Source organism: Ascaphus truei, chromosome 3 (assembly GCF_040206685.1).
Source record: "Ascaphus truei isolate aAscTru1 chromosome 3, aAscTru1.hap1, whole genome shotgun sequence".
Taxonomy (NCBI): Eukaryota; Metazoa; Chordata; class Amphibia; order Anura; family Ascaphidae; genus Ascaphus; species Ascaphus truei.
The window spans coordinates 10,263,344-10,291,146 of NC_134485.1; the positions used below are offsets into that span (position 1 = coordinate 10,263,344).

General features: G+C 43.5%; 1 protein-coding gene across 3 annotated transcripts in view; it reads right to left on the reverse strand.

Annotated features, from left to right (window-relative positions):
* The window catches only part of LOC142491290 (beta-1,4-galactosyltransferase 3-like), an 80,302-nt gene that overhangs the window by 49,919 nt on the left and 2,580 nt on the right, over window positions 1-27,803 (reverse strand). For all 3 annotated transcript variants that reach the window (XM_075593631.1, XM_075593630.1, XM_075593629.1), the window contains exon 2: window positions 11,762-12,235. In XM_075593631.1, the coding sequence (XP_075449746.1) occupies window positions 11,762-12,173 (412 nt within the window). In that variant the 5' untranslated portion in view covers window positions 12,174-12,235. The remainder of the gene's footprint in view (window positions 1-11,761; window positions 12,236-27,803) is intronic.

Here is a 27,803-nt window from a genome sequence, read left to right on the forward strand (position 1 = left end):
GCCGCTTCTCTCCGATCTCTCTGCTGTAAGAGCTGTGCGGGGAAACACAGAGAGAGGGGCCGCTTCTCTCTGATCTCTCTGCTGTAAGAGCTGTGCGGGAGACAGAGAGAGGGACCGCTTCTCTCCGATCTCTCTGCTGTAAGAGCTGTGCGGGGAGACAGAGAGAGAGGAGCCGCTTCTCTCCGATCTCTCTGCTGTAAGAGCTGTGCGGGGAGACACAGAGAGAGAGGGGCCGCTTCTCTCTGATCTCTGCTGTAAGAGCTGTGCGGGGAGACAGAGAGAGAGGAGCCGCTTCTCTCCGATCTCTCTGCTGTAAGAGCTGTGCGGGGAGACACAGAGAGATGGACCGCTTCTCTCTGATCTCTCTGCTGTAAGAGCTGTGCGGGGAGACACAGAGAGAGGAGCCGCTTCTCTCCGATCTCTCTGCTGTAATAGCTGTGCGGGGAGACACAGAGAGAGGAGCCGCTTCTCTCCGATCTCTCTGCTGTAAGAGCTGTGCGGGAGACACAGAGAGAGGGACAGCTTCTCTCTGATCTCTCTGCTGTAAGAGCTGTGCGGGAGACACAGAGAGAGGGACAGCTTCTCTCTGATCTCTCTGCTGTAAGAGCTGTGCGGGGAGACACAGAGAGGGGCCGCTTCTCTCTGATCTCTCTGCTGTAAGAGCTGTGCGGGGAGACACAGAGAGCGCTTCTCTCTAATCTCTCTGCTGTAAGAGCTGTGCAGGGAGACACAGAGAGGGGCCGCTTCTCTCTGATCTCTCTGCTGTAAGAGCTGTGCAGGGAGACAGAGAGAGAAACGGCTTCTCTCTGCGCAGCGCTTAGACAGCCCGGTAGGATGAACGCAGCGGGAGTCCATTCAGCAGCAGGGACCCCCGCTGCGTTAATCCTTATGGCAAATTCACTCTGCACTAAGCCACGCTCCACGGAGAAATTGAATCGCGTCACATTTGTATGTTCAGCGCTTCGTACACGGTCAGCACTATAAAAGAGAAACGGTGGTGGAGTATGTTAGGTTTTAAATCTGCATTTACATATAAGGGAAGATGTATGAGGGGATTGGTGGAAATCTAGAGACTATATTTACAGTCTAGGTAAAAGTATTAAAAAAACAAAAGTTGGTAGTTATCGGATTTAAATCCCCAAATATTGCTAAAAGTATGCAAATAGAAAAGCTAGCACAAGGTCATGTTTTAATTATAGTACAGCTACAGAAAACAGGCTTTTGGGTGTGTCAAGACAACATTAATTACATGACTCAAATTATTAAGGAGCAATGCAACACCGACTAATACCAAACAATGTACAAAGTAATAACAAATATTAGTGAAGGACATCTGAGAAAATGTTCATAGCATCGTCTCATATGTATGTATGTATGTATGTACGTACAGTATGTATGTACGTACAGTATGTATGTATGGCTTTGTTGATATAGAGCCTACAGCTGTACTCAGCGCTTTACAAGACAGACAATGCAGTACAGGGAATTATAATACAGTAAGTGCAACAAATAAGATCAGACAATAGGAAAGGAAATCCCTGCCCCAGAGAGCTTCCAATCTAAGTTGCGTGATGGCAAATTTACACAGACACCCGGTGAGGGAATAAGTGCGGTAGCTGAACCTGTTTTGGGAGATAGTGAAATTAGTCTAGCAGACAGATTACAAAAGGAGGAAGATGTGAGACTGGGGGGTCTGTCAGCAGAACTGCATGTTACAATAATGCAGACGGCAAAGGATAAGAGCATGCATTAGAGATTTAGCAGTAGCGTGACAGAGGAAAGAGCGGATCTGAGCAATATGATGGAGGAAGAAGCGACAAGTTTTAGCCATGCCATGAATGTGAATGAAGGAGAAAAGGGAAGAGTCTAATGTCACTGCTAGGCAATGTACTTTGGCGACAGGATAGATGGTAGAACCATTTCCGGTGATGGAAAAGGGTGATATTGGGCCAGGTTTAGGGGGAATATGAGGAGTTCCGTTTTAGACACATTAAGTTTAAGGCGGCGGAGTGGCATCAACAAGAATATAGCCAGGAGGCAATCAGAAACTTGGAACTGGATTGTAGGAGTGAGGGTAGGGGTGGATAGATACATCCTCTGCATAGAGATGATACAGCAAGGACCCACTTCTCGGCGATCCGCCGATACCGAGAAGGGAGCCGCCATGTCTGCGCATGCGCAGAACGGGCCGGACTCGCGCATGCGCAGAATGGGGTTTTTTTTGCCGATGTTGCGCATGCGTAGAACGGCGCATTGCCGGTCTGCGCATGCACACACAACGAAAATCACCGGTTCCACTTTCCAGCGATTTTCGCTTTGCAACTGGGGCCCTCCTGTACCTAAGGCCAAACGAGTTGACGAAGTCACCAAGTGATAGTGTGTAGAAAGAAGAGAGAGGTCCAGAACAGAGTCCCGAGGTAAAACCAACAGACGGATCCATAGAAGTCGAAGACATGTTGGCAAAAGAGACCAAAAATATGCGATGGGAGAGGTAAGATGAGAACCAGGATCGAGCTTTGTTGTAGATACCAAGAGAATTTAGAATATGAAGAACAGGGTGATCAACAATATCAAAAGCAGCAGAGAGATCTAGCAGGATTAGTAGAGAAAAAGGACAATGGGATTTAGCTTCATGTAAATCATTGGCTACTTTAGTGAGCACAGTCTCCAGTGAGTGAGCTGTATGAAACCCAGATTGTAAAGGGTCCAGGATGGTCCAGGAATGAAGAAAGTTGATCACACGGGAGAACAGGAGACGTTCTAGCAGTTTAGAGGCAAAAGGCAGCGGGATACAGGTCGGTAGTTAAGCACGCAGGGTCTAGGGTGTTTTGGGGAATAGCTGTGACCACTGCATGCTAAGAGGGGGAGGGGGAAATGCCATAGGACAGAGAGGAAATAAAGATGTGGATGAGAGTGGGGACCAAGAATGGTGTAAGGCCGTGATTACAGTGCGTGCGACGCAAACAACCTACAGCACCTCTATCAAGCCGGCCATAGTGCGTGCGAGGAAGCGCAATGAAGACAATCTAGCCTGTTAACGTCACGGCCACGCCTCCCCATCAGAGTACACGGATCGCTCAGGCGACAGGCGCGCTACTTCTTGTGCTCTGTCGCGCTCGCACTATAAACGCAGCCTAAAAGATCTGATGAGGTGTGAGGGGATAGGATCGAGAGGGCATGTGGTAGAGGGAGAAGAGAAAATCAGCTTAGAAACTTCCAACTCTAACAGGAGAAAGGAGTCAAAAGTGAAAGGAGATCTAGGTAGAAGCAGAGAGGAGGGGGAAGGGACAGAAGGAATCGCATTGCGGCTAGCATCCACCTTGCCTTTAACGTAGTCAGCAAAGGCTTGAGAAGAAGTTTAGGAAGAATGGAAGGAGAAGGTCGGAAAAGAGAGTTAAATACAGAGAAAAAGACGGTGTGGATTGGATTTGTGAGTGTTGATGAGAGGAAAAATAGTGCTGGCCTTAAAGAAAGCAGAGTTAAATAGGAGAGAAATGTATATTGCAGAGAATCAGCCAGAGTGCGAGACTTCTGCCAAAGACATTCATAGGAGCGGGACGGGTGTGTTAGAGCTGAGAAGGGGCATATATAAATCGAGAGGAGGAGGAGAGGATAAAGTTATTAGAGTTGACAAGATTGTCCGGTTCAGACGAAGGAGAGAGAAAAGAGGTTAGTGTTCAGGGTAGATGCCAGAGCAGAGAGGTCAATGGAGCGACGGAGAGTGGCGAGTAGAACAGGTAGGAGGGGGGTGAGGGGAATGAGTGGTGGTGAATGACAGGTGGTGATGGTAAGAGAGTGGATAGAGGTCTACAGATAGTGACCATCCTTGTGGGTGCTGGAATTGGCCCACTGGTGAAGACTAAAGGAGATGGTTAAAGTGATAAGGCGAGATGCCCAGGAGACAGAGGGATCATCAATATGCCAGTTGAAGTCCCCCAGTAAAACGATTGGAGAGTTATTTCTATCTTCTAAGGAAAGCCAGGATTCAAAGTGAGAGAGAGGAGGTAGAACCTGTAGAGACCAGGGATCTGTAGATGACTGCCACGTGCAGAGAGAGAGATGGTAGAAAAGCTGGACAGCATGAACCTCAAAAGGAAGTAAAACAGATGAAGGCATAATGCAGAGCTGATATTGGCAAGGGGAGAAGGAGACCTACCCCTCCACCCCGGGTACTGGGGCACGGAGTGCGAGTGAACGAGAGACCACCATTGGAGACAGCAGCCTTCACAGCAGTGATGTTGTCAGAGCCAGGTTTTTGTTCGAGCAAAGAGTTTAACAGCACGAGATCAGAAGGGGTCGTGTACAACTAGAGCCTTGTTAGTCAGAGTGGATGTTCCAGAGGATACAGGAGAAGGGAAGAGAGACGGAAAGGAGGAGACATGGGATAGTTATTAAGTTAGATGGGTTAACACTCTTAGCAGGGAGAGAGGGAGCAGGGAAGCCGTGAGCAAGAGCAGGTGTTTATATGGCTAGGTCCAGGAGGTGAGAAGGTTTTGTGGGGGTGCTTTTTATTGAGGGGTGTAGAAGTTGTTGTGAAAGGTGTGTGTAAATAGTGGTGCAGTGTATGGGCACAAGTCTAGGTGGAGGGAAGGAGAGATGAAGAAATGTGGAGGGAAGGAGAGTGGGGAAGTTGGAGTGAACAGAAAAAAGTTTACAAAGGAGTGATGGAACGGCAAACAGGAAAAGCATTTGAAATAATTTATAAAAATCCGTACTATATGGGATCAAGAGAGACACTTCATTTTAGAAAGGCAGCTTTTAGTTAACCAAGGAAGCATCTACAAGGAATACCATAGGAAAAAATACAGATGATAAATGGGTAATCTTTAAAACATTGTTAGATGAACATACTTGGTTTATATATACAGGCATACCCCAGTTTAAGGACACTCACATTAAGTACATTCGCGAGTAAGGACATATCGCCCAATAGACAAACGACAGATCGCGCATGCGCCTGTCAGCACGTCCTGAACAGCAATACCGGCTCCCTACCTGTACCGATGCTGTGCGCAAGCGGGGAGACTATAGAGCCTGTTACAAATGTGTTATTTACATCAGTTATGCACGTATATTACGATTGCAGTACAGTACATGCATCGATAAGTGGGAAAAATGCAGTGCTTCACGTTAAGTACATTTTCGCTTTACATACATGCTCCGGTCCCATTGCGTACGTTAATGCGGGGTATGCCTGTATACACCCTTGTGTCAAATATAAAAGAAATATATTCAAACCAATGTGGCTAAATTAATAGACTGGGGAAAAACTGTGAAAGAAGCAGGCATTTAAATTGTTGAAGTCGGATGGTACAGAGGCATCATATCAGAATGATAAGGAACATTAGAATCTGATCAGCTAAAATGTTCAGAAAAAAAAGGAGGGTATCGCAAAGGAAAGTAAGATCAATCCTAAAATGTCTGTCTACACCAATAACAAAACAACAATATAGTAGAAAGAATATACTGTAGGGTCACGCTTTCAGTGTGAGATGGGCAGACCAATCATTGCCAATAACGAGAACGCAGAGATATTGTATTAAACACATCTGTTTCCTCTGTATATACCAAAGAGGAACGAATTGCAAAAATGTTACAAGAGAAAACCACAACATCGACATTAAGAACACCTTCTCCTTGCGGACATCAACTGCCAAATTGCTGACCCTTTTCCTTTGGGCTTCCCACTTTCTCTCTCTAACCTCTTCTTTTGGCCTTCAACATTGGACTGCAGCCAGCACCCACAAGTATAGCCACTGCCTAGACCTCAATTTCCCTTTTTCCTCTCTATGACCATCATCTCATCTTCTCTCGCACTCACTCCCCCTTTCTCCACCTCCATCTACCCCTAATTTTTCTGCAGAGACCTGCGCTCTAATAACCTACCAGCTTTTGATTCCACTTTACACTCCTCCCTCTCCTCTCTCTGCTCCAGACCCTGACAACCCCGTCAGGAACTACAACTTTGCCCTATCCTCCTCTCTTGATCTACATGCCCCGGTTTCTCTCTGCCATCCTCGCACTTCTATCCCCAGACCCTGGCTAAATTCCCACACACGCATGCTGCGTTCCTCCACTCGCTCCTCTGAACGCCTCTGGAGGAAATCTCACCCTTTCGCAGACTTCCTTCACTACAAATTTATGCTATCCTGTTTCAACTCTGCCCTCTCTCAGGCTAAACAAACCTATTTTTCTTCACAAAATCAACACGCACAAATTTAACCCACGCCAACTCTTCTCTGTCTTTGACTCCCTACTCAGACCACCCTTGGCTGCCTCCTCTTCTTTCTCCATCTCACCTCAGGACTTTGCTGACTATTTCAAGGAAAAGGTGGAATCCATACATCAGGACATCCCCTGTTTCCTCCTCCCATCCCACACCGCTTCCTAACTCTCCTCCTGCCTTCCTTGACTCTTTTTCTGCTATCACAGAAGAGGATGTATCGTTGCTGATCTCCTCTTCTTCTACCACTTGCCCTATTGACCCCATTCCCTCCCATCTCCTAAAACCTCTTGCTCCTACTACAATCCCTACGCTCTCACACATTTTTATCTCCTCCCTCTACTCTGGTACCTTTCCCTCCTCCTTCAAAAACATGCAACAGTCATACCATTACTCAAAAACAGCAAGCTTGACCCTACCTGTCTTTCTAACTATCGACCTGTCTCCCTCCTGTCTTTTGCTTCTAAACTCCTTGAACGTCTTGTATTCTCTCGCTTGCTCCATTTTCTCAACACATACTCTCTCCTATACCCGCTACAATCTGGCTACCGCACTGCTAACTCCACTGAAACTGCCCTCACTAAAATAACTAATGACCTCTATTCTGCCAAAGACAGAGGCCATTACATTCTGCTCATATTACCTCGACCTCTCTGCAGCATTTGATACAGTGGACCACCCTCTTCTCCTTCATGCTCTTCTCCATCTTTGTATCTAAAGCCCTCTCCCGCCTTAAACATTTCTCACTGACTGCCCCACACCTCTGAAATGCCCTTCCCCTCAATATTCGAGTAGCACTCTCTCTATCCAGCTCAAAACACACCTGTTAAACGAAGCATATGAGTAGCTCCGTGGCTGATACTTTACACCTCATACATAAACCTTGGCCCCTTGCAGACGCACTTACCAGAACACCCTCCTTACTCTCCGTACGTTCTTCCTACCTACCAATTAGAAGATTGTAAGCTCTTCAGAGTAGGGACTCCTTTTCCTAAATGTTACTTTTATGCCTGAAGCACTTCTTCCCTTTATGTGTTATGTTATTTATATGATTGTCACGTGGATTGCTGCTGTGAAGCGCTATGTAAAGACATACAGACAGACATACATACATTCATTAAAGGGGCAATCCCTCCAAGTGAACGTATAGCAGTGATCTCATCTGAATAAAGGACACCCCTTTCACCCAAATGTGACACCTACTGTATAAGTATTATTTTTTTAAGTTAGACTGTAAACTTTGATTTCCTATGGCTGCTCCCTGTGTGTGTTGTCACTGTGTGATCAGCAAGCGCTTGCACAGCCAGTCTCCCCCTCCCCTTATCTTAATTAGTCCTCTTATAAGGACAGGGTGGGGGGTACGGGTAAAGAAAACACTTCATGACAAACACTTTCCCCTTCAGAAGTACCTAATAAATGTAACGGGGTTACTACGTGGGGATTGCACCTTAAGCAAATATTAAACACAGGAAGAAGTGCATGGGTGGCGTGATAAAATGAAAGAAGATACAGCCCCCGGCATACAGCAACAGGTTCTCAGGGGCCCAGGTCAGTCATAGCCAGACCGCTCTATTTAATAATTACCCAGGCTCAGCACCAGCATTTTGTCCATTTTTATAAAGAGAGCCCCACAAAGGGTAGGCCCTGATTTAAAGCGATACACACACACACACACACACACACACACACACACACTTTTTTACATAAGTAATAAGGTACAATTTTCAATTATTACAAGTTACGTTTTTATAAATCTTACTGGGATATAGAGTTCAGATTTCAGGAGGACTTTCTTCTCTGTGGCTATATTTTTATGTGTAATATAGTTAACAATTTAAGAGCGTGTATAATTTGTTATATTGATTTACATTTGTTCTTGCGCTTAATAATTCATTTGATTCATTATTCATTTATGAGTGTTTTATTCTGATGGGAGTTCCCCACATGTGAGTCTCTATTTGTTCTTCTATAAATAGTACTTGAACCTTTCAATAAGCTGTTGATATATATACTTTCCATTTACATTGACTTTATTTGTACTGTATTTGAGGATATGTCCAATACATACCTGTATTATTATACTGTACTTGCATTACTCAATTTTCAAATTCATTTCTAATGCTTTTTTGATCAAGACATTTCCTTGCTTTTTCCATATCAATGTTATTGAGAGGTTTTTAATGCATTCACTCATTTTTTTAGATATATTATATTAAATGTTTATTATCAGTTAATTGTTCAGTCCCAACATATTCCACAGTGCGGTACAATGGGGTACAGAGTTACGTATATTACATAAACTGTTACATACAGGTGAGGCTAGGCACGCACAAACAGACACAGAGAGGTAATTAGGGCCCTGCTGGTGAGAGCTTACAGTCTAGAGCGGGGGTGAGCAAACTTTCCCCTGCGCCCCCCTACCTGCTCTCCCCCGCTGCTCGCGCCCCTCCCCCTTACCTTGTAAGAAGTAGCAAATGATGCCGCAGTGTCATATGATGTCACGTCGTGTTGCTATGGCGATGCGGTTTCAAATGATGCCGTGGGTCATGTGACGTCACGTGACCCCGCGGCGTCATTTGATGCTGCGTCGTCCGAAGCCATCTGAACTTACAGAGGCCTTGCACAGTCGCCCGGCATTTAATTGAAATGCTTTGGGGAAAAGCGCGGTGCCCCCTCCAAAAAAAAATCACAGGGGAGAAGTTGAAATAGGTGAAGAACGTAGAACACTCACTTCATAGTCTGGAGCAGGGGTGTGCAAACTGGGGGGGCGCAGGATTTTCTTGGGGGGGGGGGGGCAGGAGTTACAGAGGCCACGCGTTCTTCCCCACGGCATTTAAATGAAATGCCAGGGGAGGCGTGAGGCCTCTGTAACTTCTCTTACCTGCTTTCTGTCAATTTGACAACGCAGCGTCACATGACAACACGACATCACATGACATTGTGACATCATATGACGCCGCCAGAGACTAGGTAAGGAGGGCGGGCCCAAGAAGGGGGGGGGGGGTGAGCAGACAGAAAGGTTAGCGCACCCCTGGTTTGGCGGACTATTTCACATATTAGACTTCATGCGATCATGGGTGTCTGGTAACTACCTATACATCATCAGCAACCTAATCCCTCATCGCGCTGGCGACCGAGCATGATTATACAGGTGTGGCGCGATACAAATTCCTCCTGTGCGGCGCTTGGAGTAGGAGGATCGCCGCCCAAGTGTGGCCGTGATCGCGACCAAGCGCAGGGAGCATTTCCCATAAGGATCAACGCAGCGGCAGTCCCTGCTTCTGAATGGGACTCCCGCTGCGTTAACCCTGGCGGGCCGCCAGCCGTCTGTAAGAGCAGCGCAGAGAGAGCAGAGAGAAAGCGGTCACGCGCTGCGCCTCCCAAAAAACAAACAGATAGCACTGCATTTGTACACATCTGTCCATATCGGCTTATCAATAAGTGATGGGAACTAGTAATAATTATATCTAGCATGAACAGAGTCTGTATTTTCAATAGATGTGTGCCAATTGTGCTATTATAGTGAGTGTACTGGATACATCACAGTGGGTACAATACAAAGGGACCCTTTACAGGGTTGCAAACCTATGCTAGAATGAAGACAGAAGAACAGAAAAACATGGCACTGCTGGTCACTCATTTTCTCTAAGCACTTTACAGCAGTTGTTTCTGCTTTTAACTCTCACACGCCCAGTTCAGGATTTACATTATACAGAAGTGGTTTTGTATAGAGATGCGCGTCTTCGCTGTGATTAGATTTTCATCTGCACGCTACCATTTTAATGATTTACATTGATATAGAAGAATATTGTTGTATAATAAAGATACACGAAGAGTGCATATCCTGTGGAAATTTCTCGCTCTGCATAGGTTCATTGTTCCAATCTATTCTTTGATTGTGCACCACCCAATTCGTCATTACATTGGGTTATAGCAATATCATAATATTAGTGTCTAACTTATGGTTTTATGGTTTTATGGTTGACAACTGTTTTTTGGAGTGGAATATTGCCCAGCCTGACCGCTGAATACATTAAAGTTTGGGGGGGAGAGAGAAGGGGGGGGGGGGGTAGGGTGAGGAGATACATAGGGTGGAGATTTGCCTCTCTCTGGATCAATATAAATACAAATATAGGAGGAGTATCCGATGGACAGACATTATTTTTCAACCTCATCTACTATGCAAATATACTGTGCGTTTCATGGTTTTGTGCAAGCACTTTCCTGTTCATCAAAAGTCTTTGATTATCAAGGAATTAGAACAGAGAAATCTGAATTTGATGACATTTACAGCACTCTAGTAGACTTGATAACATGGTAACCAATATTAAATGATACAGTATGTACTCACTGACCTAACACTTATAGTGCTATAAAGCTCTGTATAATTCTAAATAGGATGTAACAAACTATTTCAAACGTTGCGCCTCTCCATCTTGCCATGTTTCATTTTTCTTGTAATCCCACAACACGTGGCTTCTCTACCATATTTCCCCCTTTGCTTCCCCCCTCCGTCCGTTCCATCCCCTCATTCCCTCTCCAGGCGTGGGCGACTTTGTGTACTAACTGTGCGTCAGTGGACATTTCTAATAAAGTGAAACAAGTAAACAAATCAGAACATATGCAAAGCAACACTTTGTATGCGTTTTTCGTACAAAACATTAGCCATGGGGTGGCCAACTCAGGTCCTAGAGGGCCACCAACAGGTCTTCAGGATCTCTCTGCTTCAGCACAGCTGGTACAGTCTTCCATCGAGCTACTGATTGAGGCACTTGTGCTGACGCAGGGAAATGCTGAAAACCTGACCTGTTCAGACCTGGAGTTGGCCACTCCAGCATTAGCCCATTTCATTGCCAGAAGGGTTAACCAGTGGAGTGCCACAGGGCTTGCAACACATTGATGAAATTCAAGATTTTAACCCCTCCCCCCCCCCCCAGCTTTCATTAAGAGCTGAAGGGTAAACTTTTGTGTTGCCAGTCTCTGTGGCATATGAGGGGTTAATTAGTCAAAACGATCGCATGGATTGTGTCTTACTATAGCGACTCGGTGAGTTTAATATTACAGATGGCGCTGTTCCTATACACACCAACTAAACCGTAGTCTACTTTCCATTAGGTTTATTCATGTGCCTCATCAGATACAGTCTGATGTAGCATACGTACAGTATACACAGAGCGTGACGCTACTTCCTACACCCTATTATTATTGGACTCAAACGGTTTAATTCCAGTTTATGCATAAACAAGGTATTAGCAAACGGCCATGAAGTAGATTTTCCTATTTAGAGTTTACATGTGCTACAGTAAATAGAAACCGGCCTTTGAATGCTTTCTTCTGGTCTTTGCTCCTGCTATTTACACAACTTCTGAGCCCTTTATTAAACCCATCCCTATGTGCCTTACATTCGTTCTTTTCAAGGGTTTCCACACCTGAAATGCCATGGACCATTCTACATGAACGGATTGCACATGGAGATTCAGGTGATGGCCAGTAGGTCACTGCGCAGCAAGAGTAATCAATGTTCAACAGCATACGTACCGAGTATGGGTGATTTTATAGGGCAATACTGGGTGTTTACAGTGTCGGGATCTGGCGTGAGCAAACTTAGGTTAGTGTACACATCCTGCGTCTTCGAGTAGTCCCATAGCGTGTACGATCCGCCAAACACCCCCTGCAGCATGCTCGTGGCTCCACGTCGGTACAGAAGTAAAATGAACAGCAATTGAGAAAAAACTAAAAAGAGTAAAAAATAAGGCTTCTCGATCCGTGACAGCAGCATTGTGTCCTTGTGGGTCCGGCAAATGTCGAGGAAATTGTTATTCTCAGACAAGTACTGCAAGTTGTGCAGATTTACATGTTTAGAACTGTCTGGACTTGGAATGCATTTTGCTCTCGAAGTAATCCTGGAAATGGCACACCCATTCTTCCCATTCAGTCTCCAATGGGACATAGAATGATTCAGATTAACACAATTGATGAAGCGCCTGTATCCTCATAATGGATCATGTGCATCTGGAAAACAAAAAGGCGTTTTACAATGCAGGTCACACGTTGTGGAATAGTAAGTTTTATAATCTAGCAAGCTTGGGACAGACAAAGGCAATCCTACCTGGTAGGGACAGAATCGGTGAGGCTTATTCATTAAAACTGTGAAAGTGCATTGACATCCATGGGACTTTCCTTGAGATAGTGCCCCGTCAGGACTAAAATCGCAGTTTATTCAATAGCTCTCTAGTATTCAGTAGCAAGAAGTAAAATAAGCAGCATAAGAGGGCCTGTTCCAATCCTATATTCCACTGCGATTGTGCTATATATATATATAATATATATATATATATATATATATATATATATATATATATATATATATATATATATATATATATATATAAAATTTTATTGGCAATTAAAGGAATGTGGTTAGTCACATTAGAATTGCATTTTCTAATACCATGCTGTACTATTAAATGTCCCCATTAAAGAACATATTTGAGCTTTACAATATGTACATGTCACATTCAGAATTAACCCCTTCTATGCTTTTTCATGGATGAATGGCTTCCATGGCAGCAATGGGGTTAAACTCACTGGTAATTTCTCTAAGTGTGTGTGTGTGTGTGTGTGTGTGTGTGTCTCTGCACGCATGTGTGTGTGTGTGTGTGAGCCTCTGCACGCATGTGAATGTGTGTGAGCCTCTGCACGCATGTGAATGTGTGTGAGCCTCTGCACATGCGCGACATGTGCGAGCGACTACGGGCGCTTCTGAGCATGCGCGGAGAACACGATTCACTTATGACACTTCCAGTACACATAGTTCAGCAGCGACGTCAGTTCCGTTACACACTTCCGTCACCATGAAAGGGATTTGCCCAAGGTGCCTCCAAAGACATTTTACTTCAAAAACAACAAGTTGTAGTCACACTGTGAATGTGAGAGGAGAATGTGAGGGAGGAGTCAAATGTGACACAGGCAACATGCTTGTGATACTGAGTATATGATAGTACTGCCATCAGTAATGTAGAAGGGGGCAGTAGGGCCAGGCTTGGGAGGAGCTCCATCGTTGACATGTTAAGTTTGAGTCGGCGAATAACCATCTAGGATGATATAGCGGAGACATTCAGAAATGTTTGTCTATATGGCAGGTGCAAGGTCAGGAGTTGAAAGGTAAGTTAGTGTGTCATCAGCATAGAGGTGATATTTGAACCCAAGAAATGTGATAAGGTCATCCTAGAGAGTGAAAAGGGAAGAGTCCTGGGGTACCCCCACAGAGAGATCGATAGAGGAGGAGATGTTGGCAAATGAGAAACTGAAAGTACGATGGAAGAGGTAAGAGGAGATCCAGGACAGAGCTCTGTTACAGATACAAAGGTTATGGAGAATGTGAAGGAGAAGAGGGTGGTCCACAGTATCAAAGGCTGCAGAGAGGTCAAGTAATGTGAGCAGAGTATAACAACCTTTGTCTTTGGGAGCATGGAGGTAATTAGGAATTTTAGTGAGGGCTGTTTCAGTGGAGTGAGCAGTGCGGAAACCAGATTGTAGAGGGTCTAGGAGAGAATAGGTGGTGCGAAAATGGAGCAAGTGAGAGAATACAAGATGTTCAAGGAGTTTAGAGGCAAAAGGCAGGAGGAAGACAGGGTAATAATTAGAGAGACGGGTAGGGTCAAGCTTGCAGGTTTTGAGTAATGGTATTATTGGTGTGTGCTTGAAGAACGTGGGAAAGGTAGCAGAGTAGAGGGAGGAGTGGAATATGTGTGTAGGAATTAGCGTAGGAGCGAGAGGTTTCAGGAGATTGGAGGGAATGGGGTCAAGAGGGCAAGTGGTAGAGGGAAGAGGAGAGCAACAGCAACTCTTCCTTCTCTGTTACAGAGGAAAAAGTCAAGAAAGGCAGGAGTTAGGTACAGATATTGAATGTGAGAAAGAGAGGGGATGCCTTGCTGAATGGAATCCACCTTTGTCTTGAAATAGTCAGCAAAGACTATGGCGGGAAGGAAATGGAGAAAGGAAAACAGGTAACATGGTGGTCTGAGTAGAGAGTCAAAGATAGAGAAGAGTTGACTTGGGTTAGACTTGCGAGTGTTGATTAGTGACGAAAAGTAGGTTTGTTTAGCCTCGTAGAGGGCAGAGTGGAAACAGGATTGGATACATTTGTAGTGAAGGAAGTCAGGGAGAGTATGAGATTTCCTCCAGAGGCGTTCAACGAGTGCAGGAGTGGTGCATTCGTGTGACAGTTTAGCCATGGCCCGGGGTAGGATGAGAACGGAAGAGAGAGAAAAAAAAGAAAGAGGGGCATCTGGATCAAGAGGAGGGAGGGTAGGTCAGAGTTGTATTTCGTGATCAGGTTGTCAGAGTCTGTAGCGGAGCAGAGAGAGAGGAACGCAAAGTGGAACCAAGAGCCAGCAGATTAACAGATTGCAGGTCTCTGCAAAAACAAGGGGTAGATGGAGATGGATAAGGGAGAAATCAGAGAGAGAAAAGTTTTGGGGGAAAACCAGGTCCAGGTAGTGGTCGTATTTGTGGGTGCTGGCTGCAGTCCATTGGTGAAGTCCAAAAGGAGGTTAGAGAGAGAAAGCAGGAAGCCGAAGGGAGAGCGGGGGTCATCTGTATGGCAGCTGAAGTCCCCAAGGAGAAGAACAGGGGAGTCAGAGGAGGGAAAGAAGGAGAGCCAGGATTCAAATAAGAAAGACAGAAGGGGGATGAGTAGAAGTAGATAGGTGATGGATGAGTAGAAGTAGATGGGAGATAGATGACCGCTACATGGAGAGGGAGGAGAGAAAAAAAAGCTATACAGTGCGAGCGTCAAAGGAAGAGAAAGAAAGAAGGAGTAATAGGAAGGGTTTGGTAATGGAAGATTGAGGAGGACGGGGAGACCCACACTTCCACCCCTGCCATCAGGGCGCGGGGTGTGGGAGAAATGCACCATAAGAGAGGGCAACTTCCAGTGCAGAGTGAGCAAATTCTTGATTATTGCAATAAGGAGCAGAGAGTGAGAGAAAAGGGAAGTCATGTACAGAGAGGAAAGGTAGCATGCATTCCAAAGGGCACAGGAGAAAGGGAGACAGGAGGGAGGAGGGAAGTTAACAGGGGATAGATATGAGGTTAGAGGTATTTATACCACCAGGAACTAAAGTTGTATCTGGGAAGCGAGGACGAGAGCATGTAGAAAGGAGGCAGGGGCCAGGATTGCGTGAGATATTCCCAGAAGCAAGGAGAAGCATGGAAAGAAAGCGGATGTGTGAGCAGGATTTGTAGCGGTGAGTTTTAGTGTAGGGGGTATTGCTGTGTAGTGTCCGAGGGTGCAGAGAGGAAAGAAGTTCATGTGAACGGAGAAGTGGAGAAGGAAGGAGAAAGAGAGAAATACGAATGGAGTTAGAGACATAAGGAGCATGGTAGAAAGAAATATGTAGTTTGAAAAGAAGGGAGGTTAGAGCAAATATAATTAGTAGAGGAGGTATGGCAATCGTTGTAGTGCATGTTCATTTGCATTTGGCAATTTGTCATTGCATCTACAGTTGGCAAATAAACTGTCCGACTAAACTGTGGTTTCACAAAAGGCATGGAACAGTTTCGTTGCATTAATACTCTCCCGAGATAACAGCAGCCATGTTATATTCTCTTATACCGAGTAAACATGTGCAGCCTCAACAAGTGCATTCAGGCTGCATCACATCATGTACACCACTTTAGTCGTCGTTTAAATAGTTTAACACCGCGACCCCCTCTCATGGATGGGAATCAGGGGGTCCCCAGAGCTGAACTGCATTCATTGCAGCTCCGGGAAACTCCTGGTTTCCGAGATATTTACCTGTAGTATATGGAAGTACCCGCGATACCTTTACTGGATGTGTCTCAGGAAACAAGGGGTCCCATACAATATTTCTAAGGTTCGCTTTAATGTTCCAATATAAAGCAGCACTCACCTACAATCTTTTCTCTTTAATATCCCCTGAACTGGGGTTTTCTCTGGAGCTCAATCGGTGGTCGCCCGGCATCCAGGGACCCCCCAGCTGGGAGGATATTGGTAGTTTTTGTGTGCTGGTTTTGACACAAAAAAACAAACAGGGCGGCAGACTAAAAACATGGCTGCCGAAGTCCCCAAGAGAAAGCTGCAAATAAATCTCCCAATTATGTTGCGGCTTTTCTATTGGCCCCGGAGCGAGACCTGACCATGGTGGTCATATTGTTTCCACAGTTTGCATGGTGGAACGTGCTGTGCTCGCTGTTCCTGAACTGGGGGTTCCCCCAGCTGTCGGGAGAACCACTGATGAGTACTAGTTCAGGTAACATTTAAAGATAACATTAAAAAAAAAAGTGTATCCCTTCTTTACATGTAAATATCATACACGCCTGTTCAATTCTGCCCTGGGTTCCCTAGCTGATATAAACCTCCAGGTTCTTTGTACTGATCCCACTTACCCAACATATACCGGAGGTCCCACTGTAGAATAAAATTTGGCGGTGCCTCCACGTGGAAGGAAAAATAACCACCACATAAGGTGTTGGCAAATAAATCTTTCCAACACAATGTATATTGTATAATAAAACATTTACTACCGATGTATTCTTAGCAATTAATGAATACAGAAATAAATTCACACTTCAATTTTAATTTTGCAATAGGTTTATATAAGTTTGTTCTTTTACTGTCCGGGTTGCAATTATTTGGCTTTGTTTGTATGTTTGTTCGTATGTGTAATAAAGTTTTGCTTCATTGAATCCCTGCTTGTGCGCTCTGACGTCACCTTCCTTGGTCACGCCGGTTACTTTCATGAGGTGAACGGAGGGGTGAAATTGATGCAAACGACCAGGTATTTAAGAAACCCGGTAAGTAATTTTAATTATGCACCTTGAGAAAGAGCGAGAGCTCCAAACGCGTTGGTGGGAGCCACTGAGCTCCGTTACGTAGCCGTTTGCCCAATGACCCATTAAATCACTTTTTGTATATGGGAGACACACTCTCTTTGCCATTTGTTATCTCAACACGGATGTAAGCAGTGCTCCAAGTTTCCTGAGATTCATTTAATTAAGGAAGAGGAATAGTTTGTAAACACAGCAAAGGATGAGAAATGAATCTCTTGATGGTGCTTCTAAATCCAGGATTGTGCAATGTTGGCCATAATGCCTAGGAGACCGGGGTATGTTAATTGAATAATAAATGTGTGGATGTGTGACAGGGTATATGGCTCACCATATGAAGCCTAACATGGACAGAACAAAAATTACCACTCTTAGAAGCGAAACCACATGGAAGCCCTTATATAAAGAGACTCCCAGTGCAATCACTATGTGGATAGAAAATATCCTGTATCATAGGCTGGAGCCCTGCACATACCCTATAGTCACAATAACCATAAACATAGTAGGTCACTCACATATTAACCCCTTCTGCTCCATGACAGCGTGCATCCGTTCCGTTTTGTAGATAGAGTATATGTAGAAAGATGGTGGAGCACTGCAAAGAAATAGGGCTGGAGGCAGATCCGTGAAAAATAAAAATACTTTAATCCAAATGCATGGTAGCAACAGCTACATTAAAAGGGTCCTCTAACGCGTTTCGCGCTTTAATAGCGCTTTATCAAAGAGTGACCCATGTCCCCCCTGATCCCCCTTATATGCTGTTCACAGCATATAAGGGGGATCAGGGGGGACATGGGTCACTCTTTGATAAAGCGCTATTAAAGCGCGAAACGCGTTAGAGGACCCTTTTAATGTAGCTGTTGCTACCATGCATTTGGATTAAAGCATTTTTATTTTTCACGGATCTGCCTCCAGCCCTATTTCTTTGCAGTGCTCCACCATCTTTCTACATATAGTTTGTAAACACACTTACCACAAAAGAATGTGGCACACACAGCGTTCTGAAAACATTATGCACTCATTATGCCAAAACACAAACACACACACACACAAGACCCTAATTCATGTCTGTACACTGTAAATGTCTGTAAAACAAAGTAGCAGAGAAAACATATCAAGTATCAGAAAAGTCGCCAGCATAAAAAGTCAAATCTGTAGCAAATAATACATCTACTGTCCTCGATGGGAGAGACAGAAAACAGATGGCCTAGAGAACATAACCTGACACAGTGTTTATATACGGATCACAAGCAGTTATGCAGAAAAACCAAGATGAATGATTGCAGATAAAGAAAACAGCCAAGAATAGGGCATCTTCACATCTTGATTGGAATTAGGGGTTGAGAAAGTTAAGACTCAAAGCAGTGGCCAGCCTATGTACAAACAGAGTTTAACGTGGAGGATACTCGATTTAAAAATGGCGGAAGTAAGCGTCCCTCGGGGGAAGAAAATGTCCTTCACCCATAAATTAAAAAGTCTGCAATTTGTATTGCTCTGGATTACAGGACCTGCATAACAATTCATTCAGAACCACTTCAGCGTTGCTCCAAAGGCGGCAGCCGAAGGGCAACCACAGGGTGTCAGCCCTGCCCTGTCATTGCCAACACTCAGAACATTAAACACTTCAGCTCCATGTTAAGTAAATACTTCAGCTCCCCCCCCCCACTCTACTGTTACTTTACTCTCACTTGTACTTTGTCCTCTATCCGTAGCTCCCACACTTTCTCTAAGCCTTCCTTCCTAATTTTCCATTCTCTATTTACATCTTCCCCATTTTGCAGCCATCAACTCCATCTCCCTCGCACATCACATCCAGCCATTCCCTCTCACGATTACTCATACTTTGTGGTGGCATCACCTTATCCTGATGGTATCTACATGCCAATCCCTTTATGTACCACACCCTACCCCAAGGCCTACATTTCACCACACACTACTAATAACTCCAACTTCATCCCCATTACACCCCTGCCTTCCTCTCTCCTGTGCCTTATGGAGTTGTAATCATTTATTTACAAGGAAGTAATAGATTGAGAGTTACCTCTCATTTTCAAGTATGTCCTGGGCACAGAGTTAAGATAAAAATACATGGTTACATTAAATGAACAGAGGTTATACAGTCAATTCACAGACATTTCATGGACAATTAGAGTTGGAAAATTGGGTGCAGGGGAGAAAAGGGCTGGTGAGTTTCAGATTGAAAAAGAGCATATTTAACATCAGCGAACGGCTCACACTCTTTGGCTGCCCTTCGGCTGCGCCAAAGGCTGTCAGCCTTGGGGCAACGCAGATGTAGACTGAGGGCTTCAGATTGAATGCAGCTGTGATTTCAGAAGGGGTGTACAATCTGTCTGTAAAAAAACTCACAGCAATCCATTACTTCATTTTCAACTCTCAACCTCCTAACCATTACAGAAAACTGGCTCACACCCTCAGACACCACCTCCCTGCTCTCTCCCCCTCTGCTGGTCTTTCTCCTTGTCACACCCCAGACCTGGGAACAGACAGGGCAGCAGACTGGTTATCCTACTTCCACTGCACATTTCACATCATACCCTCCTTTCTAGTCATTTGAAGTTCACACTGCATCTCTTTTTTCACCTCTCCTTCCATATTGCTGTCATCTATCGCCCCCCTTAACGAACTTCTTAATTTCTTGAAACTTCTGCTGCCTAGGTTGCTCCCTTCTGATACACCAGCTGTCATACTTAGAGACTTTAACCTAACTATTGACAATTCCAATGCACCTTCAGCCTTACAATTGCTCTCCTTAACCTCCTCCTTTAGTCTCGCCCAGTGGACTACACTTCCGTGACCTGTTTTTGCCAGATTTGGGTAAGTGTAACTCCTTTAACACTCCCTTCCCGCTCTCTGATCACCACCTCCTAACCTTTGGACTCGATCGTCTGCACCCGCCACAACACCTTCTTACACATGCACATACGGAAATCTAGATGCTCTAGACCTCACCAATTTTCAACCTCTCTGCTCTTCCATCTCTACACTTTCCTGCCCAGACCTGGCAACCTCTCAATACAACAGTACACGTTCATTAGCCTTAGACAAGACAGCTCCTACCACCACACGTCGGATCAGACAACTTGGAACAGTGGTACGCAAACTGGGCGGCACGGCTCACATGGCCGGCTTCAGTCTACGCATCTCCATGGTAACGCGGCGTCAAATCATGCCACGTGGTCATGTGACGTCACATGACCCCGCAGGGTCATTTGACGCTGCATTAGAGGTAAGGGGGTTGGGGGGTGGCGCGACAGATGGAGAGCAGGCAGGGGGGGGGCGCAGCAAGTTTGCGCACCCCCGAGACTTAGATGACAAACATAGCGCACAGGTGCTGCATCCAAAAGTGCTCACGCATTGCTGAAAGTCACTGGAGGAAATCACACTCTAAAGCCGATTTCCACCATTATAAATTCCTACTCACCTCCTATAACACTGTGTTTCCTTTGCCAAGCAAACCTACTCTTCTCTCATACTAACGCTGTCCCCTAACCCTCAATGCCTATTTGCCACCTTTAGCTCCCTTCTCTGCCCAACTGCACCTCTACCCCCCTCCAACCACACAGCCTAAGACCTTGCCACCTACTTCTCAAGCAAGTACAGCAAAGTCCGCTGTCCACCTGACACAGGCTTATCCCTAAACGTTGTGCGTCTGTTCTTGTGTACTTCCCGCTGCATCAAAAAATGTTTGCCTGCAACTCCACAATTTACTCTGGATCCCAGTAAATAAAAAAAACTCAGAATAATTCAGAGCTGCCAACAATAGCTCACTCTCAAATGATGGGCTTCATTGAGACTCGGACACTCTGACGGTTCCAGACTCTTCAATGTCCCCCATTTTCGTCAATCCAAATTTTAAACCGGGATTATTGGAGAGGAGCTTTTCAACCTGGTTAGGAGCAGGGATTCTAAGACACAGGGACCTGGGTCCTGAATTAAAGCCTAAATCGTTTTAAGCTTTTAAAAAAGAAAAGAATATCCCTAGCAGGGAAATTTTCCATTATCTGCAACTTAAGGCTTTTTATATAAAGTCGGGCCCCAGAAAACCCCTCACCAGATTTGAATCTATGTGATTGAATGAAACGGGGATACCGGGTCTCATCTCACTCCTGTATGGATCTATAGTTCATTCCCCTCAAATCGCTCCTAAAAAACTAAAATACATGATCCAGTGGGAACAAGATTTGAGAGGGGGAGGGGGGGTGGAAGGAACTGGATGAGGAGGACTGTAACGACATCCTCCTGGCGGTAACCAAATGCTCAATTTTCACAGTCATTAAGGAGAATGCGTATAAAGTTATGATTCGCTGGTATCTGACCCCACTTAGAGACTCTCCAGGTTTGTTCCAGGATACCCCTCAATATGCCCCAAGGGATGCGGAGGCCAAGCCTCATTAATTCATATGTGGTTGATGTGCCCGGTGGTGTCCTCCCTTTGGAGAAGGTTGAGGTCTTGGATTGAAAGAATGCTCCAAGTCAACATATCTCTGGATCCCAGGCTCTTTTTATAAAATGGACCAGTAGACACCCTGTCCAGACAAGAGAATTAGCCGGATTGCCCACATATCCACGGCAGCTCAGTGAAAACTGGCTGCAGTGTGAAAGCAGGCCGGTGTCCCCTCTATACCCAAAATTAAGAACAGGTTAGGGGTTGTCTGTCATTTTCCTTTTGTAGTATATGCTCTATATGGGAGTAACTTCAGACAAGACATTAGAAGGAGTCTTCTCATCTTCAGCAGATATACAACCAGTAATAGATTACGACACTTCACTACAATTGATGTCACATTTAGAGATTTTCAAAAACGTAATAAGACTTTGGTGGGATAAGGCCAGCCTTTAAGATTATGTGAATTGGTCTCATATTCCAAGAGGTATGAGATTACTGAAATCCCATGCACATGGTAATAAGCCTAAATGTATAAGTGAATGAAATATAATGTTAGATTCGTGTTCACTTAAACGCATTAAACTTTTGATTTATGAAAGTGTAGCCCCTCTCTGGTGACTACGAAGTAATATAAGGGGCTAACAGTCTTAATGCGTTAACCGGGCGGGATCACTCTGGTATTAACCCTCCCCATCATGTCATGTAGAATGACTGTGCAGAAGGGATTGCAACTCGCTCGTATGTCTTGTGACTAGAGATGTCCCCATAGAGAGATAGAAGGGTATATATAGCTCCACCCGATGTTCTAGAAGAAGGTTCCTCTGACTTCTGCAGAGGGCCTCACCATGAGTCCTGGAAATAGGTTTAAGTGTATAGATCTGTATTTTAAGAGTGTCCTGTCCATTTTTATGCTTTTCAGTTAAGAAACGAGCCCTATATACAGTAGTTAGCACCTATAGTAATGGCCCAAAATTGGCCTCATGCTGACAGAGGAGTGAGCATGTGCTTAGCAGGAGTTCTCAGAGTAGTAACTCCGGAGCATAGTCAGATCGGCCCAACCGGAAGGTTCTTCGTAAACTCTTGATCCAATACGCATGGACAAAGTACGTAGAAACGGGAAACAGATCTCAGAGAACACAATGTATGCCCACCATGAGTTCGCTTGAGATGAGGCACGTTTGGCGCTATGCAGGAGATTGCTAATCTAACCAATACATAAAACGGGGGAATGGGTGAAAGAGGGGAAAGCTCCCACATCATCTTAAGTAACAGTGAAATAGTAAATAACAATAATGCAAATCCTACGGTGCAAATAGGGATAAGGGGACTACTCACAAAACACACAGAAAGGTTCCCCAATGAATGCACTCAAAATGATGAAGTAGGAGTAAATGAAAACTTAAAATAACTATTTATTCAGTTTAATTTTGTAAAATATAGTTTGTACAGAGGGATGTGGTAAAGTGATCCAAGACCACTCCCTTATGACACACCAATTAATACTTCCAAATAATAATTTATAAGGAAGAAAAACCTAGGGAGACACTAGTCTGTGTAATACCTAATAGTTTGTAGGCTATCACATACAAGGATTAAATCCTGAGGACATAGATACAGCAATCAATATTGCAATACTATTTTCTAAAATAACTGATAGGGTACTGTAGTACCGAATACCAGTACTGAATCCAAGAGGATATAATCTATTGCATAAAGTATATACCAAAATTGGCAGACCTATGATTCGAGACTAGTGTGTCGTGAAGGTACAAATGTGGTACGACGTATGGTCACTAAGCGAACTCAGACTGGTGAGAAATAATCACCTGCACATATAATCATAACACAACTGATAGATGGGTGAAAAACACCCTGAGAAGAAGGGATCCTATAAAGGGCTAGCATAAAATATGCAGAGAGAAAGCCCTGAGGCACGGTTCAGTGACCGTATCCAGTTATAGCCTCCTGTCTATTGTGAACAATATATAATTGACAATAAACATGGATCACCATGGATAAATACCAAAAAACAAACAGTAATGCTATGCAGTCTGTATGGCAACGAGAAGCTGCTTCAAAGTAAGAGAACTGTAGTGAGCTACAGCTCACAAGTCAAACAGCCGGACACACAGGCTGGCGAGAAAGTATATCTAAAACACTTTGGTTTAATGTTGTATAGTGGAAATAGTTAACCAAAGGATACTGCTAACCCAAATACAGGTATCAAGTAAGTACAGTAGATTAATATTACCCACAATATATATGATGATCCTGGGTCTGGACTTATCGTAATAATGATACAAGTAGTTGAGAAGCTGCAACAGTGTTCGTAACTGTTGCTAGTTAAATATGTTTCGAGTAGCCAAAGTCACCCTATTGGTCCACACATGAATATGGTAACACAATTGTATTTAAGAAGGGGATACATAGGCTCAATCAACTTATCTGTGTGTCGGCATTGTCTGGCTATGCTTCCTGCATGTTACAAGATACAGCTCCGACTTCGGTGTGGGGAGTGAGTGTATCCGCCGGTTCCGCAGAGTGACGTCATGCCGTCAAGTCACCTGACGTACGTTTTGCGCTTTAAAGCGCGGTCCAGCGCGAAACGTACGTTATGTCCTGAAACGCGTCAAAGTCACCATGTACTTCACCTTGACCACTGAATAAAATCCTTTTACTTCAACTAGCTGCAGCCCCCATTGTTTGTTGAGCAGTGCACCGTCATTGGACCTCCGGGACCTCCCTCCTTCTATTGTCAATTATATATTGTTCACAATAGACAGGAGGCTATAACTGGATACGGTCACTGAACCGTGCCTCAGGGCTTTCTCTCTGCATATTTTATGCTAGCCCTTTATAGGATCCCTTCTTCTCAGGGTGTTTTTCACCCATCTATCAGTTGTGTTATGATTATATGTGCAGGTGATTATTTCTCACCAGTCTGAGTTCGCTTAGTGACCATACGTCCTACCACATTTGTACCTTCACGACACACTAGTCTCGAATCATAGGTCTGCCAATTTTGGTATATACTTTATGCAATAGATTATATCCTCTTGGATTCAGTACTGGTATTCGGTACTACAGTACCCTATCAGTTATTTTAGAAAATAGTATTGCAATATTGATTGCTGTATCTATGTCCTGAGGATTTAATCCTTGTATGTGATAGCCTACAAACTATTAGGTATTACACAGACTAGTGTCTCCCTAGGTTTTTCTTCCTTATAAATCATTATTTGGAAGTATTAATTGGTGTGTCATAAGGGAGTGGTCTTGGATCACTTTGCCACATCCCTCTGTACAAACTATATTTTACAAAATTAAACTGAATAGTTATTTTAAATTTTCATTTACTCCTACTTCATCATTTTGAGTGCATTCATTGGGGAACCTTTCTGTTTGTTTTGTGAGTAATCTAACCAATACTAAGGGAAACCAGCATAAGGACTTCCCCAGCGTAGGAGTGAGAGCTACCAGGGGATGAAGCACAGAGTAACTTCATAATTTGCCACCAGTTAATGTATAAAGTGAAGCATGTCCTTGTATGGCGAGCCTTATAAATGGATGTGAATAAAGCTCTATTTGTACTATAAAAGAACCTGGCACCCATCATTATTCTATCTGCATATCCAAGCCCAGTCTGCACTGACCAAGCATCCTGAACAGCGATGTAAGAGACTCCGCATTGCCATGAAATTAGTTCAACTCAATGTAAAACAGCTTTAGAGCTGGGCAAGGAGGGTTACAAAAGAAAACAGGAACTGAAACAAACAGATGTTTAAATTGTTCAGCTAAGAAATCATGTCTCATCCACTTGCCACTAAACAAAGTTATACAATTCATAGCTTTATTAATTGTTTTACTACCCATGTGATTTACTACCCATGTGATTTACTACCCATGTGAACACTTGAGAAATATTACAAATTTACATAAACTCATAGATAAGAATCAGCCTCATCTATTGAAACATTTTGTGGACACCCACCATTTTGACCTAAGTGAATGAACTTTTATGGGTATCGAAGTTATAACTGCAAACAAAAGTTTGGGGAATAGAGAGCTCCGTTTAAGCTGAAGAGAACAGGATATATACCATGCAGTCCAAATATCCTCAGGGCTTGAACAACTATAGTGAGCTAATTCCCTTTCTAAGGGAATAATATTGAGCAGTATTGAGATGAGAATGGGTTTATTAAAGTTGCAGCCATGGTTCACTAGTGTGTACATATATGTGTAACTCTGTTGACCATTCAACCATTAGTTAGCTGTTAGTAGTGTTCTTATTACTGAATAAATATATATATATGAACCATGTTAAAAATGGTTATTGAGGCAAAAAGTGACACTGTGTGCACATTTGCATGTCATTTCCCAGAATCCCTTGCTGCAGTGGAAGTGCTGTATGCTGGGTGATAATGGGGAAAGGCGGGGTTGCAGACCTGCCTAAGACATGCAGATGAGCATACAGCTATATTTGTATATATATATATTATATATATATATATATAATTATATTGTATAATTATTATTATTTTTAGAGATTTATAACTATTAAGTTCATTTGATTTGATTTATAAATACCATTACGTTGTCCCTTATTGGATAGAAATTTAGTAGGCAGTTACAGCATTCAAGAGAGTGAGATTGGTTCCTCCTTGACTGCAGCTGCTAGTCAATTGCATTGGCGAACATTTTACGTCAAACTGTTCCTATTGGCTAAAACAGACTCACGAGCAGCCTGTCCACGTGACCTCCTGACGAAGCGCGCTGTGCGAAACGCGTAGAGGTTGCGACGTGAGCATTCAGTTGTTGAGAGAGCTGCCGGTAGAGAGAAGGAGGGTCCGTACCCACTTCATCTTTTCACCCAGCTGACAACCGGACCTCTCCAGCACCACTCTCCACGTAGGATAATTGTAAGCTCACCTTATCCACATTTACTTTGCATTTTATATGCTCTCAATTATTTTGTTATGGTCACGGTTTTTCAATTGTTATTGTTAACCCCTTGTTTGCTTTTATTGATTAAATATCATTGCTACTCGGTGCGCCTTTCTGCCTATTTTCTTCTTATCCACTACCTTATTTAAATAAATCATGGAAAATTACAACAAAAATTAATTTTAATTTGAAGAAATATGACCATTTGTGGTACATTTGCATGTCTCAGACAGGTGTCTGCAACCCTATCTTTCCCCTGATCGCTCAGCAAACAGTACTTTCTGTACTTGTTTTGCCCCTAGTATCGCCAATTTGTGTTTTTAAAAATAAATTAAGTTATGTTTGGGATCTTGATGTATATTCGCCACAGAGTGTTATGTGGTGTAGATACATCGATGATATAATTCTAATTTGGGAGCGAGATGAACCATCTTTATTGTCTTTTATAGATTTTTTTTTTAAATGTAGGTAATGTAAAACTTGAAATTTACTGGTTTTAATAGTTTAGAGTCTATATAGTTTTTAGATCTTAGAATGCACGTTCAAGATAGGATCCATACAGTACATGTACTTATTTTAAAAGAGTTAAGTGCAAATACATTTGGACCCAACCAGTGACAACCATGAAAAGGTGGATCTCGAATATTCCGTATGGGCAGTTTTAACAGCTGAGAAGTAACTGTTCCGATATAATTATATATGATAAACAGGCGGCTATTCTGAACAACACATTTTTGGAAAAGGTTACAATTCGAGTTTGGTTCATAATGCAAAAATGAAGGCGAAAAATACATATAGGAATTCTCTTGAAATATAGAAATCGAAACTAAACAGAAGTTAGAGATCGCTAATACTGTTGATCATTTCCAGCATTTAATACGAACTATCCACATTTAAAATGCACCAACATATGAGATCTTATAAAAATAGAAAAAAGTGCTGCACACTAAATGCACAGTGAAATATTATGTGATAATCAAAATTATCAGTGCTAATAAAGGGCATAAAGCACTTAAGTGATTAATACAAATTGTGCAAGTGTGTACAAAATTAATAAAACATTAAAATTGTGATGTTTATAAAAAAAATAAACGTGATACTGGTGAAAAAATATAAATAATTGGAATTCCTTCCCTTAATGGACAAAGAGAATCTGCTGCTATTCAAAACTGATGGCTCAGCGTCATGGATCCAAGATGAACACGACAAAAAGGGGGAAAGCGTACAACTCTCATAGTGCAATAAGGCTATTCAAAATGATATTGTGGTTATAAACAAAGAAGCGGGTAATACTGTATATGCATGAACAAAAAGGTAAGTTAGAACAAGCATGAAGGGCCCCCGTTACCTTTTGTATCCGTTTGTGCTTATTTG